Raw genomic sequence first — 19,663 nt, 5'->3', positions numbered from 1 at the left:
TTATGAAAACCCAAAACAACATTTTCCCAGAGTAAAATAAAAGCTTTGGTCAGATGATCACTGATAAACCTGCTGAGGTCTGCCTGTAGCCTTTTGGTAAAACAACAACGCCAAAGTAAATGATCAAACTGTTTCTGGATGTGAGTTACAAAAAGAGCAGTTAATATTAACGTCCTTTTTGAACTTTTGCATCTAATGATTAACTAGGTAATATTTGTGCAGAATTTTGTAAGATACCTCCTTAACCTTATTAACTTGTTGGAGAGCATCCACATGTTTTTCCAGTTGATGTTATTGGTGAAGCCGCTGCAATACATAGTGAAAACAATGGATTTTTTTTTTTTTTAAATAAAGCACATATTTTTAAATTATTATTCTTTTGGGATGATGAGAAACATATTTTCCTTCTGAGAGTCAGTTGAATACAGAACAGATTACAATGTGGAGCTGAAGGTGTGAGCATTAAAGTGGTGATGGAATGGTGTTAGTGATGAGCGAGAGCTCCACAGGAGTCACCTGGAGGGTGTGTGGAGGTAGAAAGGCTCTGTAAGAGAGCGATAAGGTAAGGTGAGGTAAGGTAAGGTAAGGTAAGGTAAGGTAAGGTAAGGTAAGGTAAGATAAGGTAAGGTAAGATAAGGTAAGGTAAGGTAAGGTAAGGTAAGGTAAGGTAAGGTAAGGTGAGGTAAGGTAAGATAAGGTAAGGTAAGGTAGATAAGGTAAGGTAAGGTAAGATAAGGTAAGATAAGGTAAGGTAAGGTAAGGTAAGATAAGGTAAGATAAGGTAAGGTAAGATAAGGTAAGGTAAGATAAGGTAAGGTAAGATAAGGTAAGGTAAGGTAAGGTAAGATAAGGTAAGGTAAGGTAAGATAAGGTAAGATAAGGTAAGGTAAGGTAAGGTAAGATAAGGTAAGATAAGTAAGATAAGGTAAGATAAGGTAAGGTAAGGTAAGATAAGGTAAGGGAAATAAGATACAGGTAAGGTAAGATAAGGTAAGGTAAGATAAGATAAGGTAAGATAAGGTAAGGTAAGGTAAGATAAGGTAAGATAAGATAAGGTAAGGTAAGGTAAGGTAAGATAAGATAAGGTAAGGTAAGGTAAGATAAGATAAGGTAAGTTAGATAAGGTAAGGTAGATAAGGTAAGATAAGATAAGGTAAGATAAGTTAGATAAGATAAGGTCAGGCAAGATAAGATAAGGTCAGGCAAGATAGATAAGATAAGTTAAGGTAAGGTAGATAAGATAAGGTAAGGTAAGGTAAGATAAGATAAGGTAAGGTAAGGTAAGATAAGGTCAGGTAAGATAGACAAGGTAAGGTAAGGTAAGGTAAGATAAGGTAAGGTAAGGTAAGGTAAGGTAAGATAGGTAAGGTAAGGTAAGATAAGGTAAGATAAGGTAGGTAAGGTAGATAAGATAAGATAAGATAGATAAGCTAAGACTTTACTGATCCACTTTGGGGTAATTTGACAGTTGACAGCAACAACATCCAACACACCAGTGCACAAAAAACAGGTAGAAAAAAACCCTCCCTCTTCATTTCAGAACGGACTCACCTGCTAGACTTGGTTCTGAAACCAGGTTTTTAAGTAGAGGGACTTGTTTTTAACTATGATATCTCTGTTATTACCTACTGGTGTGGTGAAAAGTTCTGTTTATAAAAGAGAGTCCAGGCAAGGACTGTGGAAAAGCGATCATTTAGCAGAGTTTGTCCACGTTATAATTACATATTAGAATGAAATGAAGGCTTCCAAAACGAGAAAAGATATGTTAGAAGTTCCAGATTGAAGTGGGATTTTTATAAAACTTTTTGTCCAATTAATTTTCAGAGTTGTGAAATCCAGGAAGTGAAGCCCTCCAGACTCCTAATTCTTCATGACAACATTTTTCCATGTGTCATGTGTACGCTTTCTTCATATGACATTAAAGAGCATCTGCTCAGCAGCTTCACTTCTGTTATTTTCTGAACACAGTGAGATGGCAGCAGCAGTTAGTGGAGACACTCCCTCTGCTGTAGTGATGAACCCTCTGCCCTTCATGGAGAAGACCACCTGGAACCTGTGCTTCAGTTTTTTGGAGTTTTCTCAACAGTTGGAGTAAATGTAAAGAGGACCTTTCCTTTGATTCTTGATGATTGTAAAGCTGAGATATGAACCTCATCTGTGACAGTGATGGTCCAGACGGACCCAGCATCACAGTCTGTGACTGCTGACACTTCACATGTTTTCATATTTAGGCATAAACCACAGGCCTGGGACAAGTCATACATATACGGAGAGCAGCAGGTATCTGAAGAACATCTGGGAAGAAAACTGTGGTTCTATTTTGTTTCACTGTTATTCGTTTACTGTCCAGGGATACGACGGCGTATTAGGGCCACATAAGAAAAAAACAAAAAACAAAAACCTTGTCACTACGAGAATAAAGTTATTTAATGAGAATAAAGTCGTTATTTAATGAGAATAAAGTTATTTAATGAGAATAAAGTCGTTATTTAATGAGAATAAAGTTATTTAATGAGACATAAAGTCGTTATTTAATGAGGAATAAAGTGTTATATTTGGAGAATAAAGTCCTGATATACTGAGCAGTTGTTCCTGCCGTGGATGTAGACCTGTGAACATCTGCCTTGCAGTTCTCCTTTTATTGGGCTCAAACACAAAGGTTCCCATACTGAGGCTTGGCCTCCATCCACACATGACAGGACTGTGAGGACAGTTCACACACCTTTGGGTTTATGACAGAACATGATGTGTGTTAAATGTCCTCTTCAGTTTCAGACAGACTGCTGCAGTGTTCGTCTGCAGGGACTATGAGTGGAAACCAGCAGAAGTGACACACACAGGGTTGTGTTTCTGAACAAACTTGGATCCTACTGTCACTTCATCCAACAGAAGGAGAGGATCGGATTCACTGGTTTCCTTCGCTGTAAAACTGGAAACTCTGTCGAAGTTTCAAATATTAGGAGTTCATTCATTCCTTTTCTGAACCCGCTCTATCCTCACCAGGGTCACAGGGGTCACTGGGGTCACAGGGGTCACTGGGGTCACTGGGGTCACAGGAGTCACTGGGGTCACAGGGGTCACAGGGGTCACTGGGGTCACTGGGGTCACAGGGGTCACTGGGGTCACAGGGTCACTGGGGTCACAGGAGTCACTGGGGTCACAGGGGTCACTGGGGTCACAGGGGTCACTGGGGTCACAGGAGTCACTGGGGTCACTGGGGTCACTGGAGCCTATCCCAGCTACACAGGGGCGACCCGGACATGTGACCAGTTCATCGCAGGATATTAGGAGTTTAATCTTGTACAAGTACGACTTTATTCTTGTAAACAATCATTTTTTTAAAACTACAACTTTATTCTCATTAAATAACGACTTCATTCTCGTAGTGACAAGGTTTTTTTTTTTTTTTCTTATGTGGCCCTAACACGCCGTCGTACAGGGACAGTCTGCACTTTGGATTTGTTTTCTTTTCACATATAAAACAATGGAATTTCTACTGATATAACATGTGAGCCATAGAGAGGCTCACTGACATCCGGAAGGTGGCGGAAATGCACTAACAAAGACTGCAACCGCCGTTAAAAAACAAAGAAGAAGAAGAAGAGTCTGCGCGTTAGAGCTTGTGTTTCCATGGTAACAGGCTGAGCAGCTGGGCCCTGAGGGGCTCGTCAGGCAGCACTAATCATCCCAGAAACGTCGATCTACTACTGCTCCAAACACACACACACACACACACACACACAAACCGGAGTCCAGAGGAGGTGCGGCTCCAGCAGCTGTGTGTACGGGATGGTGGGACGTTAACGGCTGACACACGGACGTGAGTGGTGGAGCTGTGGGTTCTGCTAGCCTGGGGCTGGGGCTAATGCTAACACAGCTAGTTTGGTCAGTGCTGTTAGCTCTGTCTGTAAGCTAGCTAACACCACCCCCCCAACATCTCATGTTTCCATAGTTGACCGTGTTATGTTGGGTCATTGTTTGAATGGTTTTGTGTGTATTGTGAAGGGCTCAGGTCTGGGAAAAACTACTGTCAACTTCCAGGGAGTCTGGAGGAAAAGACATTACGGATCAGAGAATTCAAGTCACTAAAAAGTCTTGCATTCAAATGTATGAGGTCTGAATCCCAGCTGAATGTCATCTGTGTTAACATGTTAGTCTTTCTTCTCGCATCTTTTCCATTTATTTCCGTCAAACTGGGTCATGGTTTTCTGCGGTGAACTCAGTATTTCTGGAAATGCATAATAAATGACAAACCTGGAAACCCCACTGAACCTACTGCTGTGTTTCCATTGGACCTTCTACTTCCACACATTTGGACAAATAGGACTAACTTCTGTGCTTACAGAAAACCTACCTGTGCATACATACATGGTCATTTGCCTGCACTGATTAAATAGAAAATAATTTGTCCAAAACTTAGTCTTAAATGTATTAAAAATTTCAAGAGTGAGACTTTGAAAAGATGTTTACATTGAATCTTCTCACACCTTAACTTCATCCAAGCCGGAAACATAAACTTGAATTACCTTTTATTTTACTTTTACACTATTTCCTGTTTACTGGAGTGAAGACGCATAACAAAGTATCATTTTTATACCCAAATGCAAAGCTTGATTATAAGGAAAACATTGTATGTTGTATGTGTAATGTACATCATATGTCGGTCAGTGTGTAAATTTAGGAAACTCAGTCCTAAATTGTTGTTACCAGTGATTAAAACTTGTCTGAATGAAAAGATGCTGTGTGTTTGTGTCAGGTCATGGTGCAGCTCCCCCTGCTGGTGACAGCCCAGGTGGACGTCATCCTCCTGCTGGTCTCCCTGTTGGCCTTCTGGACCCGCTGAGCCACCTCAGCTACCCTAATGCTGTGGTGTGAGTGTGATTGTTTTCTGCACCTTACTTACGCACACACCTCTTACTCCATTACTTATATTCACTGTCTCTGTAATGATGCATTCATGGACACTCAGACATCTGACATGTGATTTACTCTGTGTGTGTAGGTTTGATGTATATTATGGACAGTTTGTGTCTCTCTACATGAAGAGAGTGTTCTTCATTGATGATAGCGGCCCACCCTCGGTCACATGATACTGGCTTTTGGAGGTCTGTTCACATGGACACCACACATTCATCACTGCTGAAGTCAGTCACTCAGTCCTAGTCATAATCAGTCTTCCTTGCTTCTGCTTTGCCTTATGTGTGCTGCAGCCTACCTGGGAGGTTTTGATGGGAACATTGTGTGGAACAGAATTGGAGCAGGTAGGAAGACTTGAACCTTTGACCTTGTTTTCCAGTTACAGTACCTCTGCAGTGTGGATGTGGGTGGGTTTTAGTTTGTTGTACTGAGTCTCTATAACACAGGTGTCAAACGTGCGGCCCGGGGGCCAAATCTGGCCCGTCAAAGGGTCCAATCCGGCCCTGGGGATGAATTTGTGAAATGCAAAAATTACACTGAAGATATTAACAATCAGTGGTGTCAGAATGATTTTAATTCAGGTTCCACATACAGATCAATATGATCAAGTGGGTCAGACCAGTAAAATCCTATTATAATAACTTAAATAATGACAACTACAAATTTTCTCTTTGCCTTATTGTAAAAAAGTAAAATCACATGAAAATGTTTACATTAACAAACTATCCTTTTACAAAAAATGTGAATAAACTGAACAAATATGAACAACCTGAAAATCTCTTAAGAGAAGCACAGTATGCAATTTTACCAATATTGTGCCTGGTACTAAATGTTTTGTATATTTGTAATAGTCATGTAAGTTGTAACGCACATGTGTAAATGATAAACTGATAAATTGAGGCAGAATATTATTAAAATTGCACTTGTTTTTCTGAAGACATTTCAAGTTGTTCATATTATTCAGATTTTTACGGAAACTTTGTAGATGTAAACATTATTACAATATAAATGTACATTTTTTGCAGTTATTATTTTACTGGTCCAGCCCACATGAGATCATATTAGGGGGAATGTGGCCCCTGAACTAAAATGAGTTTGACAGCCCTGCTCTATAATGTGGGCGTGTTTGTTTTGTTGTACAGAGTACCCTGGCAGTGTCAGTGTGTGGAGTTTGAGATTGCTGCCAGCTCTGTGTGGTGCTTTGTGTGTTCCTCTCGTTTATCTTCTCACTCTGGAGCTGAAGTTCTCTCATCTGTCAGCACTGGGAGCTGCTCTGCTACTGCTACTGGGTGAGCACCTTCACACTGACATCAGCAGCTACTGTCACATGTTGACATTGTTATATTATCATACTGAGTACCTTTGTTGTTTTTCAGAGAATTCTCTAATTGTCCAATCACGCTTCATGTTACTGGAGTCCGTTCTCATCTTCTTCATTTTATTGGCCTTCTTCTCCTATCTGCGTTTTCATAATGCTCCACACAGGTGAGACCTCTGATCATTAAACTCTGATATTTAGACAGTTTTTTTCATGAATACCTAATACAGTGGCCATTCTCACTTTATGGCTGTTTTCTGTAAGTTGCCATCTTCTGCAGATTTTGCCTGAGCGAATCCACAGTTTTACAATGTTAAACTTTGGGTTTAACTTTTGGGTTTTGGGTTCACAAAAGTATCAAATCATTTGAGAGGGTCGTGGAGGGATAAAGCCTATTGTTTCTACCAACGGGCAAAGGTGAGGTAGACCCTGGACATGTCACCAGTTCATCACAGGACTGACATAAACGGACAAACAACCATGTAGTCTCACACTCACACCTATGGGGATTTAGACTGACCAAAACCTGTTAAGGTGCTTGTCTTTGGACGATGGGAGGAATCCAGAGTACCCGGAGAGAATGCATGCAGACACTGGAGAGCATAGAATCTCCACCTCTTGCTGTGAAGCAAAAGTCCTAACCACTGCACCACCGTGCAGCCCAAAAACATATCAGAAGACTGCAAAGATTTGAATGAAAAGCTCTTCAGTCGAACATTTCTTTTTCAGTTCAGGTCAGTCCATGTCGAATATGCAGCAAAACAAACAAAATTAAAGCCGCAAGCGGCATCTAAAGGCCCTCGCCAAGGGCACGTCCAGTAGAAGTATGCTCATCATTCAGCAGGTGGCGCTCTAGCACCAAATTTCAAAGTCTTCTGATGAATGGGTGTAGGCCTGGGAGATTGACAATTGACTCAAATTTGAGACAAATCACTGATTATAAGTCCGAACTGAACAAATTTTTATATAAATAAATCTGTAGGGGGCGCTGTGGAGCCAAAATTCAATTTGTTCCATTGAATGGGTGTAGGCCTGCGAGATGTACCACTGAGTCAAATTTGAGCCAAATTGGTGTTCGTATGTCTGAACTGTTACAATTTTCGTCAAGGTAAATTTGTAGGGGGCGCTATTGTCTGAATTTTCAGTGTCTTCTGACAAATGGGTTTAGGCCTAGGAGATTGACAATTGATTTGAGACAAATCAGTGTTCGTATGTCCGAACTGAACAAAATTTTGTATAAATAAATCTGTAGGGGGCGCTATGAGCCAAAATTCAATTTGTTCCACTGAATGGGTGTAGGCCTGTGAGATGTACCACTGAGTCAAATTTGAGCCAAATCGGTGTTCGTATGTCTGAACTGATGCAATTTTCGTGAAGGTAAATTTGTAGGGGGCGCTACTGAGCGAAGTGGCAATTTCTTTTGATAAATGGGTGTAGGCCTGGGAGATTGACAACTGATTCAAATTTGAGCCAAATTGGTGTTCGCATGTCTAACGTGAAGTAATTTTCGTAAAGGTAACATTGTAGGGGCGCTATGGCGCTGAATTTAAAATTTTTGATAAATGGGTGTAGGCCTGGGATATAGACGTCTGAGTCAAATTTGAGCTAAATCGGTGTTCGTATGTCCGAACTGATGTCATTTTTGTAAATGTACATTTGTAGGGGGCGCTATAGTGCGAAATGTCAATTTCTTTTAATAAATGGGTGTAGGCCTGGGAGATGGACGTCTGAGTCAAATTTCAGCCAAATCGGTGTTCGTATGTCTGAGCTGAAGCAATTTTTGTGATGGTAAATTTTCGAAAAAACTTCGCAAAGTTTGCAACCTCGTCACACAAAAACGGTGATGCCGATTCAAAAAATTCGGCTAACTTTTGATGCCCCACTTCTCTAGATACTGTACACCGATTTTGAGCTCATTCGGCCAAACGGCTTAGTAGGAGATAGTTAAAATACAACTTAAGGTGAAAACGCTGACTCAGCATTTTGGAAATTTCAATCCATATGGCCGACAAAGGGTTGGTTTAGGGGCGTGGCCATAATAATATTTTTTGTTTGTCTCCTCATGATGAATCTGTGTACCGAATTTTCGTGGCTCTACGACAAACTTATGTTGGACCGCGCTCCATTGGCGCAATGCATTTCCACTTTTCAGGGGGCGCTGCCGCAACATTTCTTACCGACATCTAAGAAACCTATATGTAAATTCAATTTTTCACACTTCTGAATTTTAGGCAAATTGGTGAGTTTTGTAAATGTTCAGAGGGTCAAAATTGAGCTCAAAGCGCAGGAGAAAGAAAAATAAGACAAAAAAAAAAAATAATAATAATAATCGAGCAAGAACATATAGCCGTTCTATGGCAACCACGTATTTGCCCTTTTTTGAAAGTTCTCGAGGTCCCCCACTGTCTGTGGGGTCAGATGTCACGTGTCGTGCACTTACACACATGTGACTGACCCCGAGTGGGCGTGTCCACTTGACTCCCATTCATTCAGAGCCGGTGTAAATATGCGATTTTGGGCACATGTCATGTACATCGTCGGAAAGGTCTCAGTGCTGTGAATGTGAATATGTGTGAGAGTGGCGACAGTGGCGAAAGGCGACCAGCTGTCACTGGCGATTTCGTCCCCATGCGCCCACATGCAGACTCAATAGCCTGCACCGGCCTTTACTCGGCTCGGGCCTAATAATCCTACCTTAGTGCCTATAACTTAAACAGATTTCAATAACATGAAAATGTATATATTACAGGAAATAACATAATAATTCATTTGCATATTGGAAAAGGAGTGGGAGGAAGCGTAAACCTTATTTACTCCCTCCCCCCTCTCCAACACAATAGTCTAGCATTTAACGACACAAAAAAAAATCAATTCCCTTGGATCTTTTTACCTCCGCCAAGGAGGTTCGTTTTTGCCAGGGTTTGTTTGTTTGTTTTGTTTGTCTGTCCGTTAGTGTGCAACATAACTTAAAAAGTTATGGACAGATTTGGATGAAATTTTCAGGGTTTGTTGGAAATGGGATAAGGAAAGAAATGATTAAATTTTGGTGATCGGGGTGGGGGGGCCCACGGGGTGGGGCGGGCACTGATCAGCCTTGGCGGAGGTCTGCGCTCTCCGAGTGCTTCTAGTTGTTAATTGTTAACCACAATTGTCATTTCCCAAAAATGCACATACATACCCTAACTCTACCCACTTATACTGGCATACAAAAAATAAATTACATCCTTGAAGGCAACACAAAATGAATAAACAACAAAATAAAGAATTGAATAAAGTAAACAAAATAGCAGTCCAAAACAAACCAAACAAACAAAAGACAAACCAACAAAACAAAAAAACACAGTAAACATCTGGTAGTACTCAGATGCCTTCTACAATTTTATACTGTGTATAAACCATCTCTTTATACCTTTTTTAAATTGGCTGATGTTTGGAATTCTTTTAACTTTCATAATACTTTTTTACAGAAATGAGAAAGTTGATTATTCCAAACTGAGTTAAGTCCCAAACCAGCAAAGGAATGAAATGTTGACTACCATGACTGTTTTTATGGCCTAAATAATGAATTAATCACTTACTTCATTTTGTAGTATTTTAGTTTTAGCTGCATGTTAACTGAATTTTCCTCAGGTCGTTGTTCATGTTAATGTCATGTCTTCATCACTCATATATTTACCGTATGATGTCATGTGACGTCATGTACCAAAGTGCTATCCCGTTAGTTTGACACCATTGTGAACCCTTGCAACCTCTAACACTCAGTTTCAGACCAGCTGACATCAGTAAAGTCTGACAGGATTTTGGGACCAGATCATTGAACTGTGGATGGGGATTGGAGTTGGGCCACTAACACTTAATCTACTGTCATACATTTATAACATGAGTTTATTATTTTGAAGATGATTACTTGTCACTGACAGACTCCTCCCCTGTTCCTCTTCCTCAGTTCATGGTTCAGATTTTTCTGGCTCTTCCTCTCTGGAGCCTCCTGTGCAGCAGCTGTTGGGTAAGAAGCTCCTCACTGTGTGTGAGATCTGAAACCTGTACCTGTTTTAATGTATGGCATGCTGAATCGGAATCATACCTATCATAAAAAGTAGCATGAAGTGTACAAATATACACAGTATGTAGTATAAAAGGTCCTATATGTATACTATTGTGAACACAGTCACTGTGCGTACATTTGTGTGCATGTGATCAGGGTGAAGTACATGGGCGTGTTCTCGTACCTGCTTCTCCTGGGCGTGGCCTCTGTGCACACCTGGAACCTGATTGGAGACCAAACTGTCAGTCATGTGAGCCAAGATTCACACTGAGTGCACTTACCAAGTGATTAAAAAGCCGACAAGCCGACACTAATGTACAGGCTGTGTGTGGTGTGTGTGTGTGTGTGTGTGTAGCTGAGTGTGTGTGTGCAGTGTGTGTCGAACAGTGTGTCTGTTGGTAGTTCCAGTTCTCCTCTACATCTTCTGGTTTTATATCCACCTGAGCATCCTGTACCGCAGCGGACCACATGACCAGCTGATGAGCTCTGCCTTCCAGGCCAGCCTGGAGGTAACACACTCACAAACCCAAATTCATGTGTGTGTTCGTCAGGGCATTCCATCACAATAATGCATTAGCTCCTCATGTGAACCTTCCCCTAACCTTTACAAATGCCTAACCACAGATTTACTCCACAGACAAAAGGATAACACGCCCTGACAATGTTTTGCTAATTAAGGGGTGAAACATAGTCATCTTCACTGTCACATCCTCAGTGCCAGCTGAATTTAGTATGGTAGCTACCACACAACTACACAGGATGCTGTTAAACACATGTGTTGGTTGGCGGTTTGATTAGCATGTTCAGCATGGCTGTATTATTAGGACAGGATTCCGGACTCTTAAATGGCCCTCACTCATTGGAGCATGCACCAGAAAAGATTCTCACTTACTTCAACATTATATGAGTCACTGCACATGTGGATGCAGGCGTGTATTTCACGCTGTGGTTTTCAGTCAGTTACTGTGAGCGTTGGCTTGAGTTTCCCCTTCCCTCTGCTCCCTCTCACCCACCGCATTTACAGCCACTTCTGATGTCAAAAACCAAGGTGGAGAAGGCCAAAATGCCAAACACAAGCTTTTCTACAACAGCTGCAGCCACAAACTAAAGAGTGATGCCCGCTGTTGTATAGTGTAGTCTATAAACCCAGAACACAAACACACAAACTACAGGAGCAAAACCCTAACCCTACTGGAGCTGATTGATTTGTGTATGTGTGTGTGTGTGTTGTGTGGTGTGTGTGTGTGTGCGTGCGTGCGTGCGTGCGTGCGTGCGTGCGTGCGTGCGTGTGTGTGTGCGTGTAGGGTGGCCTCTCCAGGATCACACAGGGTCAGCCTCTGGAAGTCTCCTACGGCAGTCAGGTGACATTAAGAAACTCGGCCTCCCAGCCTGTGCCTTGCTGGCTTCACTCACACAAAGCCAACTACCCAATCAGGTGCTGCTAACTCACAGTGACAGCTGCCAATCAGAACGCTGTCACATAGAACTGACCTGTGTTCTTTTGCGCATGTTAAGGTATGATAATGGGCGGGGCAGCTCTCACCAGCACAGGTCACCTGTTATCCTTTCAAAGATGTCAACAACTGGTGGATCATCAAAGATCCCGGCAGTGGGTCACCTGTCCTTGTGTGCATGCTGGGAGATGCAGTCCATGTAGCCCCACCTCCTCAACTGTTTGTGTCTCTCAGACAGGACCTGGTGGTCAGCAGTCCTCCCCGACCTGTCCGTCACGGTGATGTCATCCAGCTGGTTCACGGAATGACCTCTCGCTTCCTCAACAGGTAAACACATGACCTCAGTGACATCACTGTTTGTCTGTGGTGCATTCAAGGACAGTATCACATGTGATGTTTGTGTGTCAGTCATGATGTTGCAGCTCCCATGAGCCCTCATGCCCAGGAGGTGTCAGGTTACATCGACTTTAACGTTTCCATGGCTCCGCAGAACCTGTGGAAAGTGGTGAGGGAACATGAGTCATCCGAATTATTCTGGAAAATGAAACGCATCACTTTCATACCGCTAGTGGAGGTCCTGAATCAGTTTGCAAATGGACTTGGAGTCCTGCATTTACAGACGGTTACACATTATGACTGGCTGTGTGTTGGACAGGGTGCAGTGAGCAGCGCATGGTGACTCATGCTGTCTGTTGGCCATTCAACTGTGGAGTGGCAGCTTTGACAAACTAATCACTTCACTAATCACTAAACTAATCACCTCCTTTTGCATTTAGTTGTGGCAAACGGCAGTGGCTAATAGCTATTAGCAGTCAAATGGATACCCCTCGCCTTAGCCGCCACTACAATGGCCATTAAAAACCTTAAAGTCCCTCGTCAGAGTCATTGCTTGTTTTGTCCGATCTGTGATTTTTACTGATGGGGATATTACCACTAGTCCACACTCGGACATAATGAGAAACATTCGTTCATGTTTGTGCCGGATGCTGCCTATAATAAAATGTAAAAGAACAGGAAGTCTGTTCTGAGTTGCTCTAAAAACATGGTGAACTCTGTCTAGACCTGTTCACTCTGTAGATATAAATGTTTCATTCTAGGGGTATGAAAAAACAATGTTACTGATGTTCATGTGATTATCACAAATGAAATACTGAAATACTATGAATATTACACTCTGCATTTTGGTACTCTTACACACTGGACCATAGAGCTTCAACAATAGCTATAAAGTATTTTATCCTTCACTTTTATTGTAATATTAGCTACAGAGATAGGAACTTTTTAACACTGTTACCCTATTACGGCATCTCACATCACCATTGTCATGATGAAATGTGTTATTATTAGGGGTGCAACACCTTATCAACAAATGACTTACTTCATTACTTTACTTCAGTTTTCAAGTATATGTGCTGTGAGATTTTATTTTTCTGACATTTTTTTATTTTACTCCCTAAATTTCAAATTTCTTCACTTTACATTTTCAGAATAAACTCATTACTTTTTTCTTAATGCATTTTAGAGGATTTTTTTTTTTTGCAATATTGCATACTGTTAATAATGCAAAAGATAAACCAAAACAAAATTTGATAAAAGACAAGATGACAACATTGTAAATAAAAAAGATACAAACATAAAAGACAAAACAAGATGATAATGAAAACTGAAACAAGATATATTAAAATGACAAAAATGAATCAGTCTGTGGTTTTGTGGGTTAGTGCGTATTTTGTTCATTTTGTTTAGTCCGATCACAATTATTTAAAATCAATGCATTCTGACGTCTGAATTCAACATGTCAAGAAGACACAGAAAAACCCTAAAATAATAAATAAATAACCAAAATTATGTGAGAGTCAAACCAAAATGCCTAGTTTTTACTTTGAGTTTATATTAGCGTCTTTACTTTTCACTTTTACTGAAGTAAAGACATTTTAACATTTTTTACAAAAGTAACTGAACTTCCACTGGAGTGAAAAAAGTGTTGAAAGTGCCATCACCTCTGTTGCTCTTTAATTCCAATAGCAGCTATTGTTAGCTCTGATAAAGACATGATTTTACTTGATAAATGTCAGATGCAAAGATACTCTGGGACATGTGGTTTATGTCAATAGCTCATCAAAGTTTTCAGTCAGATGTTAGCTGGCCAATAGAGAAGCAGGACGTCAGCAAACAGTCATAATGTGGGACATAACCTGTTAACTCAGGGCCTTGAACTGGTTCTGGGGCCTGCAGTGGGTTCAAAGTGTTGTGTGACCTCTGACCTTTGTGTCCATTGAAAACAGAAGCCAGACCTGATGTTGCTCGTTTGTTTCTCAGGACATCTCCAACAGGGAGGCAGAGTCTGACGTTTGGAAGACGATCTTGTCTGAGGTGCGACTGGTCCATGTCAACACCTCAGCTGTCCTGAAGGTACAGACAGGAAGTCACCAAATATGGCAAAACCCCATTTTCTCCAACTTTTTAAACGTCCATACAAGGCCATAACAACACTTTTTTTGTGTATATGTCTGTGTGTGTAGCTGAGTGGTGCTTCTCTTCCAGACTGGGGTTTCCGTCAGTTAGAGGTTGTAGCAGAGAAGTTGTTTAAGGTTCACAGCAGCAGTCTGAGCTGGACGGTGGAGGAGCACAGATACGGAACCAGTATGACCTCTGACACTTCCTATGATGAAGTATTATCCAGTTTTAGGTGCGGCTGTGGTTCAGGAGGTAGAGCAGGTTGTCCAATAACTATTCCAGTCCTTCTCGTCATGTGCCGCTGTGTCCTTAGCCAACACACTTCACCCTCCTTACCTTCAGTGCTACTCACACTGGTGTATGAATGCGTATGAATGTTTGGTGGTGGTTGGAGGGGCTGTTTGGCGCAGATTGGCAGCCATCTTTCCATGTGCCTGCCCCAGGACTACAGGTGGAATTTACACTAGTGTGTGTGTGGAGTGAATGAATAATGGATCCAATGTAAAGCGCTTTGAGTGCCTTGAAAAGCACAATATTATTGTTGTTGTTGTTGTTATGTATACACTATTACAGTCAAAAATATTGGTATAGCTAATATAAGTATAATCTGAATAAAGTCAGTATTTTCAAGGAAAGAGTCATTATGTTATGAGAAGGAAGAATTAATATTTCAGAACAAGGCAACATAATGTTACAGAGCTGCAGGTATCGATTATTTTTGTAATCCATTAATCTATTGATTATTTTCATCGATTCGATTAAGTGATTATTTGAATAGGCGGAAAAAATTGTAAAAATGTGAAACAGACATGTCTGAAAATGACAAACAACTTGTCCTTTATTCCAGAACCAGCTGAAACAACAACCACAAAAAAATAAAAGGATATAGAAAAATATCTATATAGAAATAACAACAATATCATTAGTATAAAAGTATATATAAAAATATCCATAGATATAAACAACAACAAACCAGTCCAATGACATCTACACACAATCAGTGCACTGCAGTCTTCAACACATTTGGATCCAACTGACGAACAACTGAACATGGACCGAACATTCACCTGTGTGTGGATCCTGGCATCGTGTGCGTCACAATAAGTGTCTGTGTGAAACACAACAGTGGAACCAATGTTTGGCGGCAGCCAAATGAAGGAAATGAAGCTTCGATTCTGGAAAATTGTTATTGAATAATTTTTAAAATCAATCTGATTAATCGATTAATCAGCTGTAGTTGTTAGAATATATTATCATAATATTGTGACAGTTTTTTGAATCTTTAGTTTTTTTTGTTCTGTCAGTGTGGCCCAACTACTCCTTCATACATAAACCTTTTGTTGTTGTTATACATGTCAGTATAGGAATCAGACAGATGCACAAGTAGACTGGTTATGCTCAACTTCATATCTTTGCAGGTCAAGAACAAAAGGAGCGGGAGGCGGAGCTTCATTCTCCCACTCATATTAATGTGGATAGAAAAATATCTTTCTGGGCGAAGTTTATGGAACTTCAGGTATGACACCGAACACATGAGCTCATCAACCAGAGTGTCCCCTTGTGTAGTGCTAATGCTAATGATGGGATGATATGCACTCATGCCACGGCAGTGGAAGATGCTGACGGTGAAACAGGAAGACTCTGAACATAAATACAGCTCCGTCCCCTTAGAGTGGATCACCCTGGAAACCAACATTGCATATTGGTTGCATTCTTCCAACAACGTAAGACAAAACGTATATAACACACTCTGTCAAATGGACTGTGCTGGGATTGGCCATGTGTCTGTAGATGTATTTTATATAGACTCACTTTAAACCTGATCTTAGTGTTTCGTTTCTGTGATGATCTGTCACATGATGTCTGCTTCAGGCTCAGATCCATCTGATTGGTAACCCGGTGTCATGGGGCGTGGCCAACCTCAGTCTACTGGTCTATCACCTGCTGGCAGTCATCTACCTACTGAGGAGGAGACGGGGCTTCAAAGACCTGCCTGATGGTACACACACTCTCTATGACCCCCCAGGAATTTGCAATGTTTGGATCCAGGAATGCCATGCCCTGTTTTTATGTTAACCCATAAAGACCCAGTGCACCTGTTGTGGAAGGTCCCAGATGATTTTTTTTCTTGATTTAATTCTGATATTATCCTCTGTATTGTTCATTTTCAGTGTAAATCATGTATTTTTTATATATATATATATATATATATATATATATATATATATATATATATATATATACACACACACTGTTGTCGTCCACTGTCATTTATCAAACTGTTGTAGAAAATGACGATGTTTCCTCTTTCACTACAGAGCCTCTGAACGTCCAAATGGGTCATATCTGGACCATGAAAAAATGATAAACTGTATTTTCACCAATTATTTACATCTTTTATAAACCTAGGATTACAAACCATTTTAGATCAGTAGATGGTTTTTGTCACCAGTGGATATTTGGGTCTTTATGGGTTAAATAAATTGCTGTGTATGTTGTATAAATACTGTGAATCTGTTTGGTTCAATACACACTCTACACACACAGTTTCTAACATGACTCTGTGCACTAGACACATGTGAACATCATGTCCATCATGTTCTCCTTATTAGATCACTACATGTCTGATGGACTGTGAACTACTCATCACTGCTGGCAGTCTGCTGCTTTTATAACTTATCAAAAAACTGGTGAGAAAAGTGCTTTGAACATATTTCAGTCTCTTGAAACTTGCCTAAAAAGACTGAAATCACTGAAAATCATTACCCATTCATCACAGAAAATCAAAATCCAGGATGGACTGATATTGTGTTAGTAGGAAACAGATGACAAAAAGGAAGTTTTACTGAAAAATACAGAACAGGCCAATGTTTCTCCTTGATGGACATCTTTGTTCTTACCTGAGCTGTGTGTGTGTTCAGGTGAGTGGTGTCGCTTCCTGTCTCTGGGCGCTGTTTGTGTTGGAGGTTGGATGGTGAACTTTGTTCCGTTCCTGCTGATGGAGAAAACTTTGTTCCTCTATCACTACCTGCCAGCCCTCTGCTACCTGCACCTGCTGAGCCCCGCCCTGCTGGAGCATGTCCACGCCCATCGACTCAGGTACACACACACACACACACACATATATATACATACAGGGTGGGGAAGCAAAATGTACACTATTCTGAGGCAGGGATTGAAAGACAGTGTATGACCAATTAGTTTATTGAAAGTCATGAGAATTTATTTGCCACAAGAAAATGTCCATAATAGAAAATGTTTTTATTCTATGTGTCCTCCTTCTTTCTCAATAACTGCCTTCACACGCTTCCTGAAACTTGTGCAAGTGTTCCTCAAATATTGGGGTGACAACTTCTCCCATTCTTCTTTAATAGTATCTTCCAGACTTTCTGGTAATAGTTTTGCTCATAGTCATTCTCTTCTTTCCATTATAAACAGTCTTTATGGACACTCCAACTATTTTGGAAATCTCCTTTGGTGTGACGAGTGCATTCAGCAAATCACACTCTTTGACGTTTGCTTTCCTGATTACTCATATGGGCAAAAGTTTCTGAAAAGGTATGGAATAGTGTTAGGTATGATTATGACATCAGTATATGTTTGGGTTCAAAACAACTGACGTAGTGTCTGCTGAGAAAAAACAACTAAATCAGTGTACATTTTGCTTCCCCACCCTGTGTATATATGTATATGTATATGTATATGTATATATATATATATTATATAATATATATATATATATATATATATAAATTTCAGTTGGAAATGAAAGCTGTTGTCTACCTGTGTGCCTGGTGGATTCCAAAAACATACTGTTTTTGTAACTGAGGCCTGTGCACATCACATGGCTTTAATGACTAATTGCCAACTCTTATAAACTCGTCTGGAAGACACTTGTATCTTAATAATAAAAATGAATTCGTATATCTTACATTTGTTGTATATTTGATTTTGACAGTTGCCAACCCAATAAAAATGTTCACCCACCTACTTTGGGTCCTCACCCTTTGACATGTGGAGGCTGTACTGATTCTGTGCTTTACTGATGATCAGCATCTTTTCTGCTGATAAACCTAACCATACCATCTGCAAATCATGAGCTGTTATTCATTTTATCAGACCTATTCAAAATGGCACACCCAGATTTTGTTTGATACAGTTTCAGCACACAGCTCCTCTTGCACCAGCCCAGAATGGTAACTGAACATTGACCCACAGACTAGATAAGCTTTTTTGCAAGTTTCAGGCATATATACTTATCTTTTCCAAGCTGCAGTTTGTAAGTGCAGTTGTTTGTTGGCTTTTATCAAATTGAACAAATATTGTGTTTCATTGTGACTTTACTGAGACACATCATCACAGAAAACAACTGTAAAACACAGACTAACATGAAATGGGAGTTCATCAGCTAATGTTACTGGAATTCAGCAGATGTCAGATTTTACTTCACCTCTGCTTCCAAGATTCATTCCCATGTTCTTCTGTTTTGAGGTGAATCTAAAGTTACCTTTGTAATCTCCTGTGTGTCCTCACATCCAAGCAAAGCAAGCATGTCACAGCTGATACAACTGAATTTCTACATTCTGTTTCAATGCATCAGCCACTGCATTTGATGGGTGGTGGATGCTGTTTTCTAAGCCTAACACATGCACAGGCTCTATTGACTACTTTACAATATGCACTATACTGTATGCACTGACTGTATGTGTGTATTCATGTTTACCTAACATTTCCTCTGCAGCTGTGTTGCACACCAACGTTCCCTGTATGTGTGCATCTTGGCTCTGGCATTGTCCGTCTTCCTGTCCTATCGCACCTTCTGCCCTCTGACTTATGGCAAACCAGAGCTCTCAGCCAATCAGCTGCAAGGACTCAAGTGGAGAGACTCCTGGGATATCCTGTATCGCCGCCGGTAGATGGAGTGAGACAGATTCTCTCTGTGGACCAGTACTGAAAGGTTTTTTCCCTTTCTCTGTTTACAAGGAACTGCTGAATATATCATCAGGTATTTCTGTGGAGGACATTGTTGAAGTTCAAGGGGGAGCCTGTGGGCTGATTTAATGTGATTCAAATAAAAGACTGAACTACTTCAAACGTTTCTGAAGCATTTTCTGACGTGAATATGAACATGTAAGTTTGAGACGTATTTTGGGATGATTCAGAATATACGGATTAAATATTTATGATCTTTTATGAATAATACAGTTTATTCCCCCCAAAAAATGCTTTCAAAAGTATATTTTTATTAACGCAATATTTGATCCAGCAGCTGCAACATTCATTCATTTAATCCTGCTTTTAATTATCTGCAAAAAAAAATAAAATCAATAAAAATTCATCTAAGCACCAGATGTAAATACAGGTAACTAAAAATTGAGATATAAATACAACAGTTTTATTGGAGTCATGATTTAGGAGTGTTTCAACCATTAAGTATTTTAAACCTAAGTCCTTAATTTAGGGCAAAGGTGT

General features: G+C 40.4%; 1 protein-coding gene and 1 long non-coding RNA gene across 2 annotated transcripts; both read left to right on the top strand.

The window, feature by feature from the left end:
- The first annotated feature begins 1,001 nt into the window (after positions 1 to 1,001).
- On the top strand, positions 1,002 to 1,502 carry LOC115434493 (uncharacterized). The gene is made up of 2 exons (XR_003937546.1): positions 1,002 to 1,055; positions 1,407 to 1,502. It is a non-coding gene; the product is annotated as an uncharacterized LOC115434493 (long non-coding RNA).
- A 3,257-nt stretch (positions 1,503 to 4,759) lies between these two features.
- Positions 4,760 to 19,281, top strand: pomt1 (protein-O-mannosyltransferase 1). Its single transcript, XM_030156465.1, is given in 23 exon segments — positions 4,760 to 4,838; positions 4,841 to 4,871; positions 5,003 to 5,076; positions 5,079 to 5,105; positions 5,211 to 5,261; positions 6,060 to 6,206; positions 6,294 to 6,402; positions 10,182 to 10,241; positions 10,437 to 10,530; positions 10,636 to 10,655; positions 10,657 to 10,789; positions 11,585 to 11,715; positions 11,796 to 11,824; positions 11,827 to 11,887; positions 11,966 to 12,061; positions 12,143 to 12,239; positions 14,054 to 14,146; positions 14,257 to 14,377; positions 15,610 to 15,707; positions 15,802 to 15,915; positions 16,064 to 16,190; positions 17,113 to 17,290; positions 18,933 to 19,281. Coding segments are annotated over 23 exon segments (2,145 nt in total). The 3' UTR covers positions 19,108 to 19,281.
- The last annotated feature ends 382 nt before the right edge of the window (positions 19,282 to 19,663 follow it).

This window comes from Sphaeramia orbicularis, chromosome 15 (assembly GCF_902148855.1).
Source record: "Sphaeramia orbicularis chromosome 15, fSphaOr1.1, whole genome shotgun sequence".
Classification (NCBI taxonomy): Eukaryota; Metazoa; Chordata; class Actinopteri; order Kurtiformes; family Apogonidae; genus Sphaeramia; species Sphaeramia orbicularis.
The sequence above is the reverse complement of the archived record's forward strand: the minus strand, read 5'-3'. Positions and strand labels throughout refer to the sequence as shown.